The 17,561-nt window shown below is 42.9% G+C and overlaps 1 protein-coding gene across 3 annotated transcripts in view; it reads left to right on the forward strand.

Moving 5' to 3' along the window:
• Positions 1-10,072, forward strand: part of SMYD2 (SET and MYND domain containing 2) — a 50,627-nt gene extending 40,555 nt beyond the window's left edge. For all 3 annotated transcript variants that reach the window (XM_030873001.3, XM_060295184.2, XM_060295194.2), the window contains 6 exons: positions 1,013-1,115; positions 3,380-3,490; positions 4,172-4,292; positions 5,440-5,614; positions 7,582-7,690; positions 9,652-10,072. In XM_030873001.3, coding sequence (XP_030728861.1) covers positions 1,013-1,115; positions 3,380-3,490; positions 4,172-4,292; positions 5,440-5,614; positions 7,582-7,690; positions 9,652-9,732 — 700 coding nt within the window. In that variant the 3' untranslated portion in view covers positions 9,733-10,072. The remainder of the gene's footprint in view (positions 1-1,012; positions 1,116-3,379; positions 3,491-4,171; positions 4,293-5,439; positions 5,615-7,581; positions 7,691-9,651) is intronic.
• The last annotated feature ends 7,489 nt before the right edge of the window (positions 10,073-17,561 follow it).

The following is a 17,561-nucleotide window of genomic DNA, read 5'->3' on the forward strand; positions in this document are numbered from 1 at the left end:
CCCCCTTCACCCAGACCTCTAGCAGCCGCTCCCCTGGTACACGACGATCCGGGGGCAGCTCCTCTGCATCAGGCTCTCCAGCCCCCTTGCTTTTTTGTGTTCATGGAGCAAACAGGAGAAGGGGTTTTGGTCACTGAGGGTCAGGCGAGTCACACCGGCCACCAGAGCCAGGATGCACCGGGATGTGAGTGCCCATCTGAGCCCCAGTTTGGATCCAGGCAGTTTTAATTGGAGGGAAACATTCCCTTTGGCAGAAATCATATCAGCATTGTGATTTCCAAGGCAGCATTTTCAGAGATCAAGCACTTTTCCCCCGTAGTTTAGAAATTTCTGTTCTCAGAACTTTGACCTTGATATAATCAGAAAGCTCAAAGCCCTCACATAGGCGACTCTCTCTGTCCTCGCCGTCCCTGTAAAGCAGACCGCAAGCAGCCGGAGCAGCAATGTCCCAATTTTCCAGATGAGGAAATTGAGGTGCAGAGCCTCAGATGGGCTCCTCCAGGTCTCTCAGGGAATCACACACCCTCACTCAGGAAGCCGGCATCTCCCGCGGTGCCGATTTCTCAGCATCTGAAGACAGCATGTTAGAAATCGTCCTCTGATATAAAAAGCTGCTTGGCAGTGACAGCCCATTTGCCTTGTACAGTGTCCAGTGGAGGAGCTGCTCACTGTAGGTGTTGAGTTTTGAGTCCTGCATCTAACAGGAAGGAATTTGTTGTTGTTGCTGTCTTTATCGTTGTTGGGGGGCGGTTTTTGGTTTTGCTTTTGGCTTAGAAATCACTGTTCTGAATGGCAGATTTCACTTTTCAGTACTGTTCAAATTTAAGACGTTAGATAATTGTCATAAATGCATGCACGACAACCTCTTAGACTCTGATGGCCAGCTGTTAGATTTTTTTAATGTCCTACAAAGATCCAGTTTCTGTAACTTAGCAAGTAAGTGGCCAAGGAGTTACCTGAACAGTCTGTCTGCCTTCCTGAGAACATAGGGTTTTTCTCTTCTCATCGACAGTGTTGCACTGATGAATCATAGCTGTTGCCCCAATGTCATTGTGACCTACAAGGGGACCCTGGCAGAAGTCAGAGCTGTACAGGAAATCCACCCTGGAGAAGAGGTGAGTGCGTGGCTGAGGGCAGCCGTGTGGTGGGTACCATCCTCAGTCCCTCCAGGGTTCAGGGTCAGACCTGCGGCTTGATCCAAACTTTCAGCTTCCATTTGGCGCTCGCCATGTCCATCTGTGGCCAAAAAAAGAAACCAGGGAAGAATAGATTCGAGTAAGGTTCCTCACAGAGATTTATAGAAAAACGAAACTGCCAAAATGAGCAAAATGCAATCTTAGAGTGTGTGTATTCCCATTTCCAAATAATTGGGTTTGAGTTTATTTTTGATTCATGAATTTTGGCCTGTTCCCCCCCGGCCCGCAAAGAGAAAAGCAACCCAGCAGTAGCTAACAAGTTACAACTCGAAATGACATCAACGGTTCATGTCGTATCAGTTCCACATCTGAACATGGGAGGGTTCACTTTCTAGGAATGGAATGCAGATGGCCAGGTGTACACACTTGATGGGACAGGTAGAGGCAGTCTGTGGCCAAGGGCCACCATTAGCTTCCCTCCCTAACTTAGGGATATGGAGCGAATCTGGTCAGCGATTCCCTTCTCCTTTCCTGTGCTGTGGGTCCATGACTACCCTGTCAGGTGCATTGAGAACGCTGGCCAGGCCTTGCCAGATGTATGCTATACTTTTTTAAAGTAAATCTTAATATCCCTAGCAAGACACATGAATTTTTAGGGAATGTAATCACGCACTTTAGATACATTTCAGTTTAAATAATCTCTAATGCTATTTTTTAAGTTGCATGTCTGGATATTTAGAATGTTTTAAATATCATGATTAGTGTATGACATGATATGGGCCTCGGTTTCTCTGGACCTTGTTAACTAACCTACAGCTAAACTGGGAGCCCCACGCCCCAGGTACAAATCAGACTTTCCACCCTTTGTGGAATTCGTCCTGAGGAAGGCATCTTGTTTTGAGTCAGGGTGTCTTGGTTTCCGAATGTCTTGTGGAGGCTGCCCTGTGCCTCTTTTGTTAAAACAGCCGATTGCAGTCAGTAGGAACCTAAGTCACCAGGACCCGTGCTTGGGGCTGCCTGGAGCAGTTTGTCACCTGGACTGGCTGTGTCTGGGCCACGAGCGGCCTTTGTCGCCATCTTCTGGGCCCTTCTGTCTGTTGCACCATGTGCCCATCAGTCATTTCAAAGAGATGAGGCAGGCTCTGGCCACTGGGGCAGGGCGAGGCTCGCTCCTGTTGTTTTGCCCTCCTGCTGTCACAGATCAGAAATGCAATCTCCTCCTTTTGGGCAAATCACTGTTTTGGGGGTTACCTGCCCTACAAAGGGGAAAAAGCCACTCCCTGGGGTGTCAGATGAGCCACAGGGTCTCTGTTACTGCCCGGTGCACTGGGGAGAGTTCAGGGCACCTGCAAGCACCTAGCCTGTGTGGGTCCCCCACCCTCGCCTGCCTGCCAGTGCCCGAGGTTACTGGCACAGTGACGGCTTTGGGACATCCATCTGTTCAGTCAGACGTTTGCCTGATGGTGTGGGATGAGCAGCGAGTGCCATCCCAGTGAGTCGATAATGGACAGTTAAATGCCGGCCTCCTCCATATGCTGCAAGTCTCAGTTATAGAGCCCGTTAGAAAAAAGCAAGGACGGGAGAACTTGACGAGCCCAAAGGTATGACTTTTCCAAGTTCTCTGGCCCGGCTGGGTAAGGCAGCAGCTTGCTGGTGGCCTAGGAGCTGCATCCTCCCTGTGCTGACCTGTCCCGGCCTGCTGAGCCGAGCTTCCTGGTCCATTGCCAGCTGATGGCAGGATAAAGGGACACACACCGTGTGTGTGTTCATGTTCCCCCTGCACCCACCCAGCAGTGCATCTAGGCCGTCCCGGGATGTGAGATCAAAGAGGCTAAACAAAGACCAGGAAGAGATAGTGCAGGGCCAATCCCAAGGATGAGTAGGCTCTTTGCCCATCGTGGCCTTTGCTTCTATACACAAGACAGGGGCATCTACCGCTGGACCAGATTCACAGCTTGCTCTCTGGGGAGGAAGGAAGCAGGATGCTCTCAACCTTCCAAATTACCGTTTTAGGGATTCCTTGATTCTGTAGGAGGTGGGTAGAGAAGCCCTTTCTCTTCACCACCACTAGCAGGCGCTCGGTTTGAGGAATTCAGTGTGTTAAGGTAAAAGACTGTATCCTGAGCTCTGGCCCTCCTGTCCCTGCAAGGTCACCATCAGGAATGTTTGCAGAGCGACAGGCAGGATGAGGCGTTGAGTTGGCCTGTAGCAATCTGCAACATCAACGTTTTGGACCCCCTTAGGTTTTTACCAGCTACATTGACCTCCTGTACCCAACAGAAGATAGGAATGACCGGTTAAGAGATTCTTATTTCTTCACCTGTGAGTGCCAGGAGTGCACCACCAAAGACAAGGTAAACTCCCCGACCCAGCACAAGTGCTGACTGTGCTCTCTCTCTCAGGGCCTCTGTGCCAAGTGAGCGCCCCTGTCTGACTTGGGGCATCTCCTCCTGTCGTATTTTTGAGGCTTTAAACCGCCTCACTAGCATAGCCCGGGGGAATCCAGTTAGACCAGATCTTCGTTCAAACCTGATTCTCGCAGCTGATTAAAACATTTCCATCACATTGTTCAGATAAGAGAAGGATTTGCCACATTGCTATGTCTTGAAAAGAAATGGCTGCTCAAAAGAGAGGGAAGGGAAAAAGCACATGAGAAACATTTTCAAGCTTTCCCACCTATTCACCAGAATCTGAAGAATTTTCTCTGGCATTGCGCAAATTATTTTGTCAGTGCCACCCCTCCTTATTCTATTCTCTTGATTTCATAGATGTCTGAACACACATATCTGCCCACAGCAAACATATTCTCGGTGTCTTGCCCCGATAAGGAGGGTCTAGAAAATTAATATTTTTGTTTTTTTGTAAAAAAGCAATGAGTATTGAACTTCTCTTAGATCCCCTGCCTGATTCCCTTTCATTCTTCTGTAACTTTAGAATGGGTAGGCCTCTACCTCTGCATGGGAAAACGTGCTATTGGAGAGGTCTCCCCATCAGTATGGTTTCCGTGGGAAGTAACCTGTGGACATTTTCCTCAGGATAAGGCCAAGGTGGAAATCCGGAAGCTCAATGATCCCCCAAAGGCAGAAGCCATCCGTGACATGGTCAGATATGCACGCAATGTCATTGAGGAGTTCCGGCGGGCCAAGCACTACAAATATATCCTTTACAACCAGCCCTCCCTTACAGGGGCTGTTGGGGAGTTGGGCACGGGGAACGGGGGGAGAACGCGTTTCAGATTCTGAATATTGGAGGAAGGATATGTCCTGGTAAATGTTTAAAGACTTACTCGCCATCCATCCCTTGGAGTTAACTACCATGATGTTGACCTTATCTGTTTCTCCTCTTTGACTAGTTTGCTCAGGAGCGCATCCTTGTGGAAGACTTTTATTGTCTAAAACTGCAGAACTGTTCCTTGAAGACCCTCACTGACAGGGTATCTTCCTTTGGGCAAGGCACCTCGCCAAGGGTTTTGCTGTGTAACAGATGGAAGCAGGCTCATAGATAGCAAGTAATTTGCCCAAGGGACACAGTTCACCTGGGCAGAGCCAGGTTTTGCCCCAGGTCTGCTAGCACAATCCACATTCTTTTTTTTTTTTTTTTTTTTTTGTGGTACGCGGGCCTCTCACTGCTGCGGTCTCTCCCGTTGCGGAGCACAGGCTCCGGACGCGCAGGCTCAGCGGCCATGGCTCACGGGCCCAGCGGCTCCGCGGCATGTGGGATCTTCCCAGACCGGGGCACGAACCCGTGTCCTCTGCATCGGCAGGCGGACTCTCAACCACTGCGCCACCAGGGAAGCCCACAATCCATATTCTTAACCGCTGTGGTATAGCATTTTCTTGGGTGTTGAAAAGGCATTAGATTCGTACTGAAGAAAGAAAGAAAACCAGTGACAGGAAATTGGAGAAAGACACATTTTTTTCTGAGTGTAAAAAAGAACGTTCCCATGGTGGGGACTTTTTCCTTAAGAACTTTAGCGAAAATTCTCAGCTTGGGTGAGGATTTAAATTTAACTAGAAAATTGAAGATTTTTGATTCTAATCAATATTGTTTACAGCTGAAAGGAGGCTCTGTTCCCTGTGGCTAAAATTCTTCGTGTTTAACAGCTGAGGTCTCCAGTTTCTCCTAGTCTTTTTCTTCCAGAAAAATAGGACTCCTTTCACTTTTGCCGGGCTTCCTGTAATTTACTTTTTCGGAGGGTGAAGCTAGAGGTGGAGCGAACAAAATAGCAACTCCTTGCCCCTGGGGCCTTGGGAAGCCTCCTAGCTGATCTGCCAGGCCTGTCCTGTCCTTGACTCTAGAGCACCCCCTAGTGAGCTGCTGGAGATCTGCGAGCTCAGCCAGGAGAAGATGAGCTGTGTGTTTGAGGACAGTAACGTGTACATGCTGCACATGATGTACCAGGCCATGGGCGTCTGCTTGTACATGCAGGACTGGGAGGGAGCCCTGCGGTACGGACAGAAAATCATCCAGCCCTACAGGTGATTGCAGTGGCGCTTCCCGTCATCTTAGCACAGAATGGAAGTGGGTGATTTAGAATGGTCCCTTGGCTCTTCTGTCTTGACGCTATCATGTTGGAGCATGCCAGGAGCAGCTTCCTGTCCTCTGTACACATCTGGAGGTGCAGGCACAGGGTGCTTACGCTGGGCCCGGCCTGTGCCCTCCACCACCCGGAAGAGGCACCCAGGGAGGCAGACTGAGGTGACGCAGCGGGTGCTGGGGCAGGATCCCTCCCAGGACCCGTCCAGGGTACTCCGTCCACAGTAGTTAATTCAGACCAGTATTCAAAAGCCACTGGTTTGTTTCGTTCCCCTCCCATGCCTTCCAAGTTAGATGGCACTTAGTAATCCATTAGTGGTTTTCTATCCCCTTCTTTTGCTTTTTTCAGGTGCAGCATCAGTTTTGCAAATGGGGAAACTCTGGGACTGGTGTGTTGTCTGTGGTTATTTAATACCCTCCCCTAGATTTGAATAAAATAAGTTGGATTTTAACTTGTAGTGATAATGAATGTTAACCATGGGCAAGTTTCCATGTTGAGAGGGTTAGTAAACTTTAAAGTGGGTGACAGAAGGAGGTTCCGAGTAGCCACTTCAGGGCCTGGCTGGCCTAGATCAGATCACTGGGGCATCTGTTAAAACACATTTACATTATGCATTTACAGGGTCCTCTCCAAGACCAAGTGGATCAGAATCTCTGGGTATTGGACTTGAAATCTCTGTGTTCCAGAAACACCCTGAGGGCTTTTGAGAAGCACTCAGTACTTCTTCAAGTTCTAAGATTGGGGACTGTAAAGTTTATGTCCAGTCTGAATTTCCACTGCCCAGTCGGCCCTCCACTTACCTCACAGTGCCCTGATTAGCCAGCAGGGGGAGCCCATGGGGGAAGCCAGCTCCTAAAATCTGCTCCTGGAAACAGAATTTGATACTTTAGGGATAATCTCAAAGCCTGTCCTTCTTCCTGAGGTGGGTGAGGAAGTCCTCTGGGCCATGTACACTTCCCTCTGTAGATCTGTAGGGAGAGAGACAGAGAATGAGAGTGAATGTTGGCTTTGTGGTTGCTCTCCCAGCAGGGCTTGCTGTGCTGGACCCTCTGTTAGCTTAGGGAGCTCTTCCGGGGGGCCCAGCCCTGGCCTTCTCTTGGTTGCTGGCTCTAGGGATCTCTCTGGGCAGCAAGCTGCCCGCTGCCTAGGAATACAGCTAGAATGTGTCTCTTTTGGATGGACTTTGAGGATAGAGCAGGTAGAACAGACCAGCCTGTAAATAAACACCTTGAACACACACACGTGTGTTCACACACACACACACACACACACACACCAGCTGCCTCCTGGTCTCTGTTCCTAGGGAGATGGCTCCTTCCTAGGCAGGCCCCATCAGTCAGCCTTCAGTTAAAACCAGCGAGAATACCGCTGTCTACAAAGCCTTCTCCTGGGCAATAGAGAAGGAATATCTAGAAGAAGTAGGAAGTGTGTACCTGACTTCAGAGAGCTTATATTTTTGCCAAACCAACTGATATCATAGAGTGTGACAGAAAGCCGAGGTCTTGAGACATTGGTATGTTTGTATCTTTAAGTACACTGTCTTTTTAATATGAGGGGATAGGCCTATTGTCCTCATAAAGAGGGAATTTTCCCAATGCCCTGCGATGCCCGCACCTAAAAGACAAAAATCTGGGGCTGGGACTCAATGTTGTGTTTATACATGTTTTTCCATAGGATCTCCCCTGTAGTTTTTATGTGGTTTTTCAGAAACCACATAAAGTGCATCCACGATGGGCAGACAGGGTTGAACCATCCATGCCCTCCACCCAGCACCTGCCGGGGTCTGGAGGAGACTGGCTGCCGTGGAGAGTGTGGCCACCAGCTGGGCGGCCACAGCTCACTGCACCCGGCCCGTGGGCTCTCGGCAGGCGTTGACAAGGTGGCCTGTTGTCTCTTCTCTCCTTCCAGTAAGCACTATCCTCTGTACTCCCTCAACGTGGCCTCCATGTGGCTGAAGCTGGGAAGACTGTACATGGGCCTGGAGAACAAAGCTGCTGGGGAGAGAGCTCTGAAGAAGGTATGTGTGTGATGTGAGGTTAGGAGGCCCAGTGCCTGCCGGACTCCTCACACCTCCCTTCCTGCAGGACTCAGGTGACTGACGGAGTCATGGAGAAAGACTAGCCCTTGGCTGCTCTCCAGCCATAGGGTGGGAGGGGGGTGGATTCAGCAGGTGGCAGGGTAGGAAGTAACTGAGCCTTTGGCACGTTTGCATCCTGACCCTTCTGTTGGGAAAGGGGTGTCCACATTGTGGTTACAGGTTCACGGCTGTGGGGAAGGGGGTACTTGCCCTTTGTCCCCTGGGAAGCCATGGAAGTGCTGTAAGTATGTGATCATGATACGAGGCTGGCATTATTAAAATGTCTTTTCTGGTCCACTATTACCTATAAAAAGAAAGGAAAAATAAGAAAGAGGCCATGGATAGGTCAGGAGACCGTAGTGAGGGAATTCTCCAAATTTCTGCCCTTTGGGATTTATAGATTCGTGATGCCCGATTGTGGTGAAATCAAGGCAGTTGGGTCTGGAGAGGCCCTCAGCATGACGATTATCCACTTGCAGTTTCTAAAATAGGCTTAATAATCATTGTTAGCGTTCATTGAGTATGGTTATGTGCCAGGACCTGCCAGTGGGCCAGGGGCCAGGCCCTGCCGCTCACAGAAGCACAGCCACCATCCCAAGTATTGGTTCTTATTGCTGTTTATATAGGAATCAACAGTTGATAAAATACAATCTTTGGGACAATTATTATTTATGTAGAAGACAAAGGTTGATAAAATGTAACCTTTGGACAGTCTGTTTATACCTGTTAAGAGAATCTTTGTGAAAGTTGGGGCCGTGGACTAGGCCTGGATGCCTAATTCTCCAGATTCCCCAAATCTTCCCGATGCAGTATACGGAAAGATGGAGTAAGGTCCGACATCCCAAAAGGAAGGGCCAGGGCTGACCCAGCCTAGAAGTGGGAGTTAATAAAATTTTCTGTTTTTAAACTGTGGAAGTTGTCTTCTCAGATGACATTTATTGCTTTGGTGAGGTTGGAAAAAAATTAACCAGTTAGGTCTCAACGGCAGAGTGCTGTTAAGTAACTAATTGCTGATCACTGAAGGCTAGAGTAGATCTGAGGAAGGAACACGGGTCCTGACGTGAATGCAGAGGGCAAGGAGAGACATTTAAACTAGGCGATTCCTGAAGGCTTGCACTCCTGTTGGTTTGAGATCTAGGAAGAGAATGGTAGAATGGAAAGGAAGGCCCGTCAGAGTCACAGGCCATCAAAAATTCCCTCTTTGGGGGACGTGGGAATAATTTAAGTTTTTCGATCTGTGAAGAATACAGTTGAATACAAAAGAGCAAAATAAATTATTATGGATTACCTTAGGTATGTAATTCCTATCTGCCAGGCACTATTCTAAACACTTTATGTGTATCAACAACTCTGAGAGGTATGTGTTATTCCTATTTTACAGATGAGGACAGTGAGGCACAGAGTAGTTAAGTAAATTGCCCAAGGTTACACAGCTAGAAAGTAATGGAGCCACTGGAAACTCTTGCACTTAAAGAAACCTTATTAAATATGTGCTCTCTGGATTCCTCACATGAAACTTGTGCCTGTTTTTAAAGAATAGGTATAAAGATGTAAGCGTGCACTTTTTGAAAGGGAAAAACGGTTTAGTCATGTCTTACACATTAGTAATATGAACTAAAATCAAAAAGGTTTGTCCCTAAATCAATTTCTCTATCATTTCTTCAGCTACTGAAGAATGTTTTCCTCAGCCGTAGAGACTGGGTGACTAGTTGGATGTGAGAGAATCTTGTCCTCTTTTCTTTTTTTAAAAAAAAAGCCAGACTCTGGAGGCTAACAGGCTCTGAAAGCCAGTTTGCATCCTGTGCCTTCAAGCAGAGAGGTCCAGCCTGAATTAAAGTTAGTCCGGGGGAGGGGCAAGGGGACTGGCTTCAGGCTCTCAACCCCTGTTCTCTCTCTCCTAGGCCATTGCCATCATGGAAGTAGCTCATGGCAAAGACCATCCATACATTTCTGAGATCAAACAGGAAATTGAAAGCCACTGAAACTATGCTGACATTTTAGTTTTTATTTAAATCCAAGTGCAAAAACCTTCGAGGATTTGACTGTTTCAAATCATACACGTCATGCCAGCATCTCTGTAAACTCATTGGAATGAAAACACAACTTGCACTTAACCTTACAAATGGCTTACTTGGATGTTGGTCTTAATCTTGAACCTTCATATCAAATTAATTTTTGAATGCTTTTTTTCCCTAAAAGATAATGGCATGGTTTCATATATTATAATATACATTTAAAAATGCAGTTATTTTTCCCTTCATGCCTACTGTAATGTTCTAAACAAACATGAATGATGAAAGAGAATTAAAAAAGATAATAGTATATGAAGTTTGTGTTTTCCTCTGTCGGTCGGGCGGGGGGATGTCGAAGTGGTGATGGAGCCGGGTGTTGGCATGGGTGTTGCACCCGTTCTGCATCAGGCAGGGAGCCCAGGCACGCTCACCCCTAGGAGTGGGGTCTGCAGCCTCGTTAGCCTGCAGCTGCTTTGCCTATACAGTGCCCATGGAGGACGACAAGACCCAAGACTGAGAAGGTGCAAGAAGGGAAGAAAGGTATCAGCAGCTGAGAGCAGTTGAGTGATATGGGTGCCCCTCCCTGGCAGGAGAATGCGTCAGTTTCAGTTTTTTTCTGTCCAGTGTCTGGTATCCCTTCAGTGCATAATGATTCTGTGCTCAGGGTAAGCCTGAGCAGGAGAAACATTTTTTCCTTACCGACTCCATGTTCTTGAGCAAACGCTGATCTCTCCCTGCACGGCCGGCAGGAATTCAGCTTCGCCACAGCCTGGACCACAGCAACCTGCAAGTTTCTCAGCAGCTGCTGCAGAGAGGGGCACAGCCCTGAGCACTGCAGCGCAGGGATGTTTCTTGGATGAGTTTCTTCTGATCCAAAGAGAGGAACCTCCCCATTAGGTAATAATTAAAGCCTGATGGAGTTTACACTCAGCTTTCTTTCAGATTCATGGTCTGCAAACAGCTTGGAAACAGCTGTGGATCTGGTCTGTTATCCTTCTTTCCTCATCTACAGACCCCACACACATCTCTCACTCGCAGTTAACTGCACACAGCGGATTCAGCAGGTAGAATGCCTTCTCTTGTTCAGTGAAGTGTGTTAAGATGTTTACTGAACACCTACTATATGCAAAACATGCTCCAAGTGCATAGAGATGAAGAAGGCATAGTCCTGGCTCTGGGGAGCTTAGTGTTTTAAGAATGCAAATTTACTCTGTAGCTAGGCCTAAAATAAGCTTAGCCCAACATCTGTCTAGGTTTTATAAAATTTGTAAAGGTAATACTTTCTCAATAAATTTAAATTATATGAAAAAGTGAGCTGTTCCTTCTTTCTCAGCAGTCCTACCACCCAGAGGTAACCACTGTGATAGTTTGCTTATGTGGCCCCAGTGTTTTCCACACCCGTATAGCATATCTGTATAAATAGATTTAGAAAAACAAAGGCAGAATGGTACTGACATATTTTGTAGTCTGCTTCTCTGACCTAACAATAGGGACCCTTTTCATTTCAGCATTTACAGATTTGCTTCATTCTCTTTAGAGGCAGAATGTTGCATGGAATGTGTATGTCATAATCTATTCAGCTGTTCTCTTATTTATGGACATGTGGGTTTTCCACTTTGCTGCTATTATAAACGACGCCACAGTGAACAGTCTTAGACGTATAACTTTGCTGACATGGGGTACCATTTTTGGAGACAGATTCCTAGAAGTGGAATTTCAGGATCAAATAGTGGAAACTTTATTTGAGTAAGTATGGCCACATTTCCTTTTTAAAAAACTGCAGCAGGTACCAATAGAATATAATATTTATAGTATTTGTTTTCCTCTACCCTCATAACACTGTATTGTTTAAAATTTTTTTGCTAATATAATGTGTGAACTATTTTGTTTATATGCATTTATTAATGAAGTTGGGTACTTTTTCATATACTTAGGAATTATTGTGTTTCTTCTGTGAGTTGATATTCACAGCCATTGCCTATTTTGTTATTTATGCCGTTCATAATAATTTCTAAGATCTCAGTGTATATTGGGATATTAGCTCTTTGTCATGTGTTGAAAATATTTTCCCCTGGTTGTCCATTAACTTTATTTTTCATGACATTTGTACTAAGGAAGATTTTTTTTCTCATTTTGAAATGAAGAAAAGAAATACAACTTTGTCTATGATCTATCTGGAATCATTTTATTTAATACATTGTTTAATGGTTAAGGGATCTAATAGTACTCTAAACTTTTTAATGTTCAGAATTGCTAGCCACTTATGCCAGCATTGTTTATGGAATGATTTCTTTTCCCCTGCTGATTTGAAATGATACCATTATCATTTCCCTAAGACTTAGGTTTATTTCTGCAGTGTTTCATTCCATTGATCCGTCTACTATAGAAGTAAAGTACTTTTAACTACTGTTGCACTGCAGAACTTTTAGTATCTACTAAGGCTAATCCTTTTGCATTCTCTGGAGTTTTTCTGACCATTCTCCCATGTTTAACCCTACAAAGTACTTTAGAATCACTTGGCCAAGTCCTCTCATGGCCTTTCCCTACTCCCCCAGCAAAAGTACTCCTGGAATATTTATTAGAATTGCATTGAACTCATTGGTACTCAGAGAACTGACCTCTTCACGAGTCTTTCTATCCAAGAATGTGATGAGTTTATCAATTTGTCTACATTTTGCCTCTGAAGTAGTTTAGTTACGTTTATACAGGTCCTGCACATTCTTCTTAATTCCTAGATTTTTATGTTTTCTATAGCTATTAGGAAAGAGCTCTTTTCTTCTATATATTTCTTAACTGTTAAGTCTGACAAGTTTTCCCTATTTGTTGTTAAAGATAATAAAAAGTAGAATCACATGAAATTGATGTGTTTGATCCTGTTTTTGTCATTTTATTGCATATTTGTGTGTTTTTCTTATATTTATCTTTTGCTCTTTTGAGTTTTCTTTTCTCTCTTTTTTAATTTACTTCCTGCTAATAGAGTATTTGGAAATAATACTATCTACTCATAGTTAGTTTTATGTCTAAACTATAGGGTAAGACTACTTTTTCTGTTCATCAACCAAAGAAATTGAGTCCATTTACTCATTCCATGAATGACAAAGCAAATTAGTGTATGTACCTGTTCTCTTGCCATTCTACTTGACTTCTTTCCATGTTCATTGGTATTTTGTCTAGTATCATCTTTTTTTGTTAAAGTTGATGCTGTACAATATGATATAAGTTATAGGTATACAATACACTGATTCACAGTAAGATTTTACTCAATTTATAGTTATTATAAAATGTTGACTATATTTCCCCTGTTTTACAATATATGCTTGTAGCTTATTTTATACCTAATAGTTTGTACCTCTTAATCCCCTACCCCTATATTTCCCTCCCCATTCCCTCTCCACACTGGTAACCACTAGTTGGTTCTCTACGAGTCTGCTTTTTGTTGTTGTTATATTCATTAGTTTGTTGTATTTTTTAAATTCCACATATAAGTGATTTCACACAGTATTTGTTTTTGTCTGACTTATTTCACCAAGCTTAATGCCCTCCAAGTCCATCCATGTTGCTGAAAATGGCAAAATTTTGTTCTTTTTTATGGCTGAGTAGTATTCCATTGTATATATGTACCACATATTCTTTATCCATTCATTAGTTGGTGGACACTTAGGTTGCTTCCATATCTTGGCAATTGTAAATAATGCTGCTATGAACGTTGGGGTGCATGTATCTTTTCGAATTAGAGTTTTTGTTTTCTTCAGATATATACCCAGGAGTGGAATGTAGTTCTATTTTTAGTTTTTTAAGAAACCTCCATACTGTTTTCCACAGTGGATGCAGCAATTTACATTCCTACCAACAGTGCATGAGGGTTCCTTTTTCTCCACATCCTTGCCAGAATTTGTTATTTGTGTTATTTTTGATAATAGCCATTCTGACAGGTGTGAGGCAATATCTCAGTGTAGTTTTGATTTGCATATCCCTGACGATTAGCGATGTTGAGCATCTTTTCATGTGCCTGTTGGCCGTCTGCATTTCCTTTGGGAAATAAGCCAGCTCTTCTGCCCATTTTTTAATAGGGTTGTTTTTTTGATGTTGGAGTTGTATGAGCTGTTTATATATGTTGGATATTAGTCCCTTATTGGTCATAACATTTGCAAATGTTTTCTTCCATTCAGTAGGTTGTCATTTCGTTTTATCAGTGGTTGCCTTTACTGTTTAAAAAGCTTCTAAGTTTAGTTAGGTCCCATTTGTTTATTTTTGTTTTTATTTCCTTTAGGAGGTGATCCAAAAAAATATTGCTGTGATTTATGTAAAAGAGTGTTCTGCCTATGTTTTCCTCTAGGATTTTTATAGTATCTGGCCTTACATTTAGGTCTTTAATCCATTTTGAGTTTATTTTTGTATATGGTGTTAAAGAATTTCCTAGTTTCATCTCTTACACATAGCTGTCCAGTTTTCCAAGCACCACTTATTGAAGAGACTGTCTTTCTCCATTGCATATTCTTGCCTCTTAATTGACCAAAAGTGTGTGGGTTTATTTCTGGGCTTTCTATCATGTACCATTGATCTCTATATGTTTTTGTGCCAGTACCATATTGTTTTGATTACTGTAGCTTTGTAGTATAGTCTAAAGTCAGGGAGCATGATTCCTTGAGCTCTGTTCTTCTTAAGATTGTTTTGGCAATCTGGGGTCTTTTTTGTTTCTATACAAATTTAAAAATTATTTGTTCTAGTTCTGTGAAAAATGCCATTGGTAATTTGATAGGAATTGCATTGAATCTGTAGACTGCCTTGGGTAGTATGGTCATTTTAACAATATTGATTTTTCCAATCCAAGAACATGGTATATCTTTCCATCTGTTTCTGTTGTCTTCAATTTCATTCATCTGCATCTCATACTTTTCAGAGTACAGGCCTTTTGCCCCTTAAGTAGGTTTATTCCTAGGTATTTTATTATTTTTGACGTGATGGTAAATGGGATTGTTTCCTTAATTCTGTTTTTACTAGTTCATTGTTAGTGTATAGAAATGCAACAGATTTCTGTATATTAATTTTGTATCCTGCTACTTTCCCAAATTCATTGATGAGCTCTAGTAATTTTCTGGTGGTGTGTTTTTAGGATTTTCTATGTATAGTATCGTGTCATCTGCAGACAGTGACAGTTTTACTTTTTCTTTTCCAATTTGGATTCCTTTTATTTGTTTTCCTTCTCTGATTGCTGTGGCTAGGACTTCAAAACTATGTGAATAAAAGTGGCAAGAGTGGGCACCTTTGTCTTGTTCTTGATGTTAGAGGAAATGCTTTCAGTTTTTCACCATTGAGTATGATGTTAGCTATGGCTTTGTCATTTATAGCCTTTATTATGTTGAGGTAGGTTCCCTCTGTGCCCACTTTCTGGAGAGTTTTTATCATAAATGGATGTTGAATTTTATCAAAAGCTTTTTCTGCATCTATTGAGATGATCATATGGTTTTTATTCACTTTGTTAATGTGGTGTATCACATTGATTAACTTATGGATATTGAAAAATCCTTGCATCCCTGAGATATCAATAAATACCACTTGATCATGGTGTATGATCTTTTTAATGTATTGTTGGATTCAGTGTGCTAATATATTGTTGAGAATTTTTGCATCTATATTCATCAGTGACATTGGCCTGTAATTTTCTTTTTTGTGATATCTTTGGTTTTGGTATCTGGGTGATGCTGGCCTCATAGAATGAGTTTGGAAGTGTTCCTTCCTCTGTTTTTTGGAATAGTTTCAGAAGGATAGGTGTTAATTCTTCTCTAAATGTTTGGTATAATTCACCTGTGAAGCCATCTGGTCCTGGACTTCTGTTTGTTGGGAGTTTTAAAACTACTGATTCAATCTCATTACTGGTAATTGGTCTGTTCATATTTTCTATTTCTTCCTAGTTCAGTCTTGTGGTGTTGTACCATTCTAAGAATTTGTCCATTTCTTCTAGGCTGTCCATCTTATTGCCATGTAGTTGCTCATAGTAGGCTCTTATGATCCTTTGTATTTCTGTGGTGTTGATTATAACTTCTTTTTCATTTCTGATTTCATTGATTTGGGCCTTCTCCTCTTGATGAGTCTGGCTAAAGGTTTATCACTTTCATTTATGTTTTCAAAGAACGAGCTTTTTGTTTCATTGATTTTTTCCTAATTTTTACATCTGTATTTAATTTATTTCTGCTTTGATCTTTATGATTTTTTTTCTTTTACTAATTTTGGGTTTTGTTTGTTCTTCTATGTCTAGTTGCTTAGCATCAAGTTAGGTTGTTAGAAATTTTTCTTGTTTCCTGAGGTAAACTTGTATCACTGTAAACTTCCCTTTTGCTTTTTGCTTTTGCTGCATCCCATAGATTTTGGATTGTCGTGTTTTCATTTTCATTTGTCTCTAGGTACTTTTTGTTATCCTTTTTTTCTTCAGTGATCCTATAGTTCTTAAGTAGCATATTGTTCAGCCTCCATGTGTTTGTGTTTTTTCAATTTTTTTCTTGTAGTTGATTTCTAGTCTCATAGCATTGGGGTCAGAAAAGAAGCTTGATATGATTTCAGTTTTCTTAAATATACCGAGGCTTGTTTTGTGGCCTAGCATGTGATCTGTCCTGGGGAATGTTCCATGTGCACTTGAAAAGAATGTGTATTCTACTGGTTTTGAATGGAGGGCTCTATACATACCAGTTAATCCATTTGGTCTAATGTGTTATTTTTTTATTTTTTATTTTTTTGCGGTACGCGGGCCTCTCACTGTTGTGGCCTCTCCCATTGCAGAGCACAGGCTCCAGACACGCAGCCTCAGTGGCCACGGCTCACAGGCCCAGCCGCTCCACAGCATGTGGGATCTTCCCGGACTGGGGCACGAACCCGTGTCCCCTGCATCGGCAGGCGGACTGTCAACCACTGCGCCACCAGGGAAGCCCTGATGTGTTACTTAAGGTTTCCTTGTTGATTTTCTGTCTGGATAATCTGTCCATTGATATAAGTGGGGTGTTAAAAATCCCTTTCTATTATTGTGTTACTGTTGATTTCTCGTTTTATGTCCATTCATATTTGCCTTCTGTATTTTAGGTGCTCCTGTGTTGCGTCCATGTATTGGGTTGGCCAAAATGTTCATTTGGGTTCTTCTGTAAGATGTTACAGAAAAACCCAGTGGAACATTTTGGCCAACCCAATATATTTACAATATTAACAATTTACAATTGTTATATCTACTTCTTGGATCGATCCCTTGATCATTATGTAGTGTTGTTCTTTGTCTCTTTTAACAGTCTTTATTTTAAAGTCTATTGTGTCTGATAATAAGTTTGCTACTCCAGGTCTCTTTCGATTTCTTTTGCATGGAATACCTTTTTCTATCCCCTCACTTTTAGTCTGTGTGTGTCTCTAGATTTGAAGTGGGCCTCTTGTAGGCAGCATATGCTAATACATGGATCTTGTTTTTGTATCCATTCAGCCACTCTGTGTCTTTTGGTTGGAGCATTTAGTCTGTTTACATTTAAGGTAATTATCAATATATATGTTCTTATTGGCCATTTTGTTAATTGTTTTGAATTTGTTTTTGCAGGTCTTTTTTTTTTCTTCTTTTGTTCTCGTGATTTGATGACTGTCTTTAGTGTTACGTTTGTATTCATTTTTGTGTGTATCTATTATAGAATTTTGGTTTGTGGTTACAATGAGGTTTTTATCTAGCCGTGTATATATATATATACTCTCCTCCCCTCACAATTACTGTTTTTGATACCATGTTTTGTATCTAATTGTTCGTGTATCCCTTAACTGCTTATTGTGGATCTAGG

This window comes from Globicephala melas, chromosome 1, assembly GCF_963455315.2.
Source record: "Globicephala melas chromosome 1, mGloMel1.2, whole genome shotgun sequence".
Taxonomy (NCBI): domain Eukaryota; kingdom Metazoa; phylum Chordata; class Mammalia; order Artiodactyla; family Delphinidae; genus Globicephala; species Globicephala melas.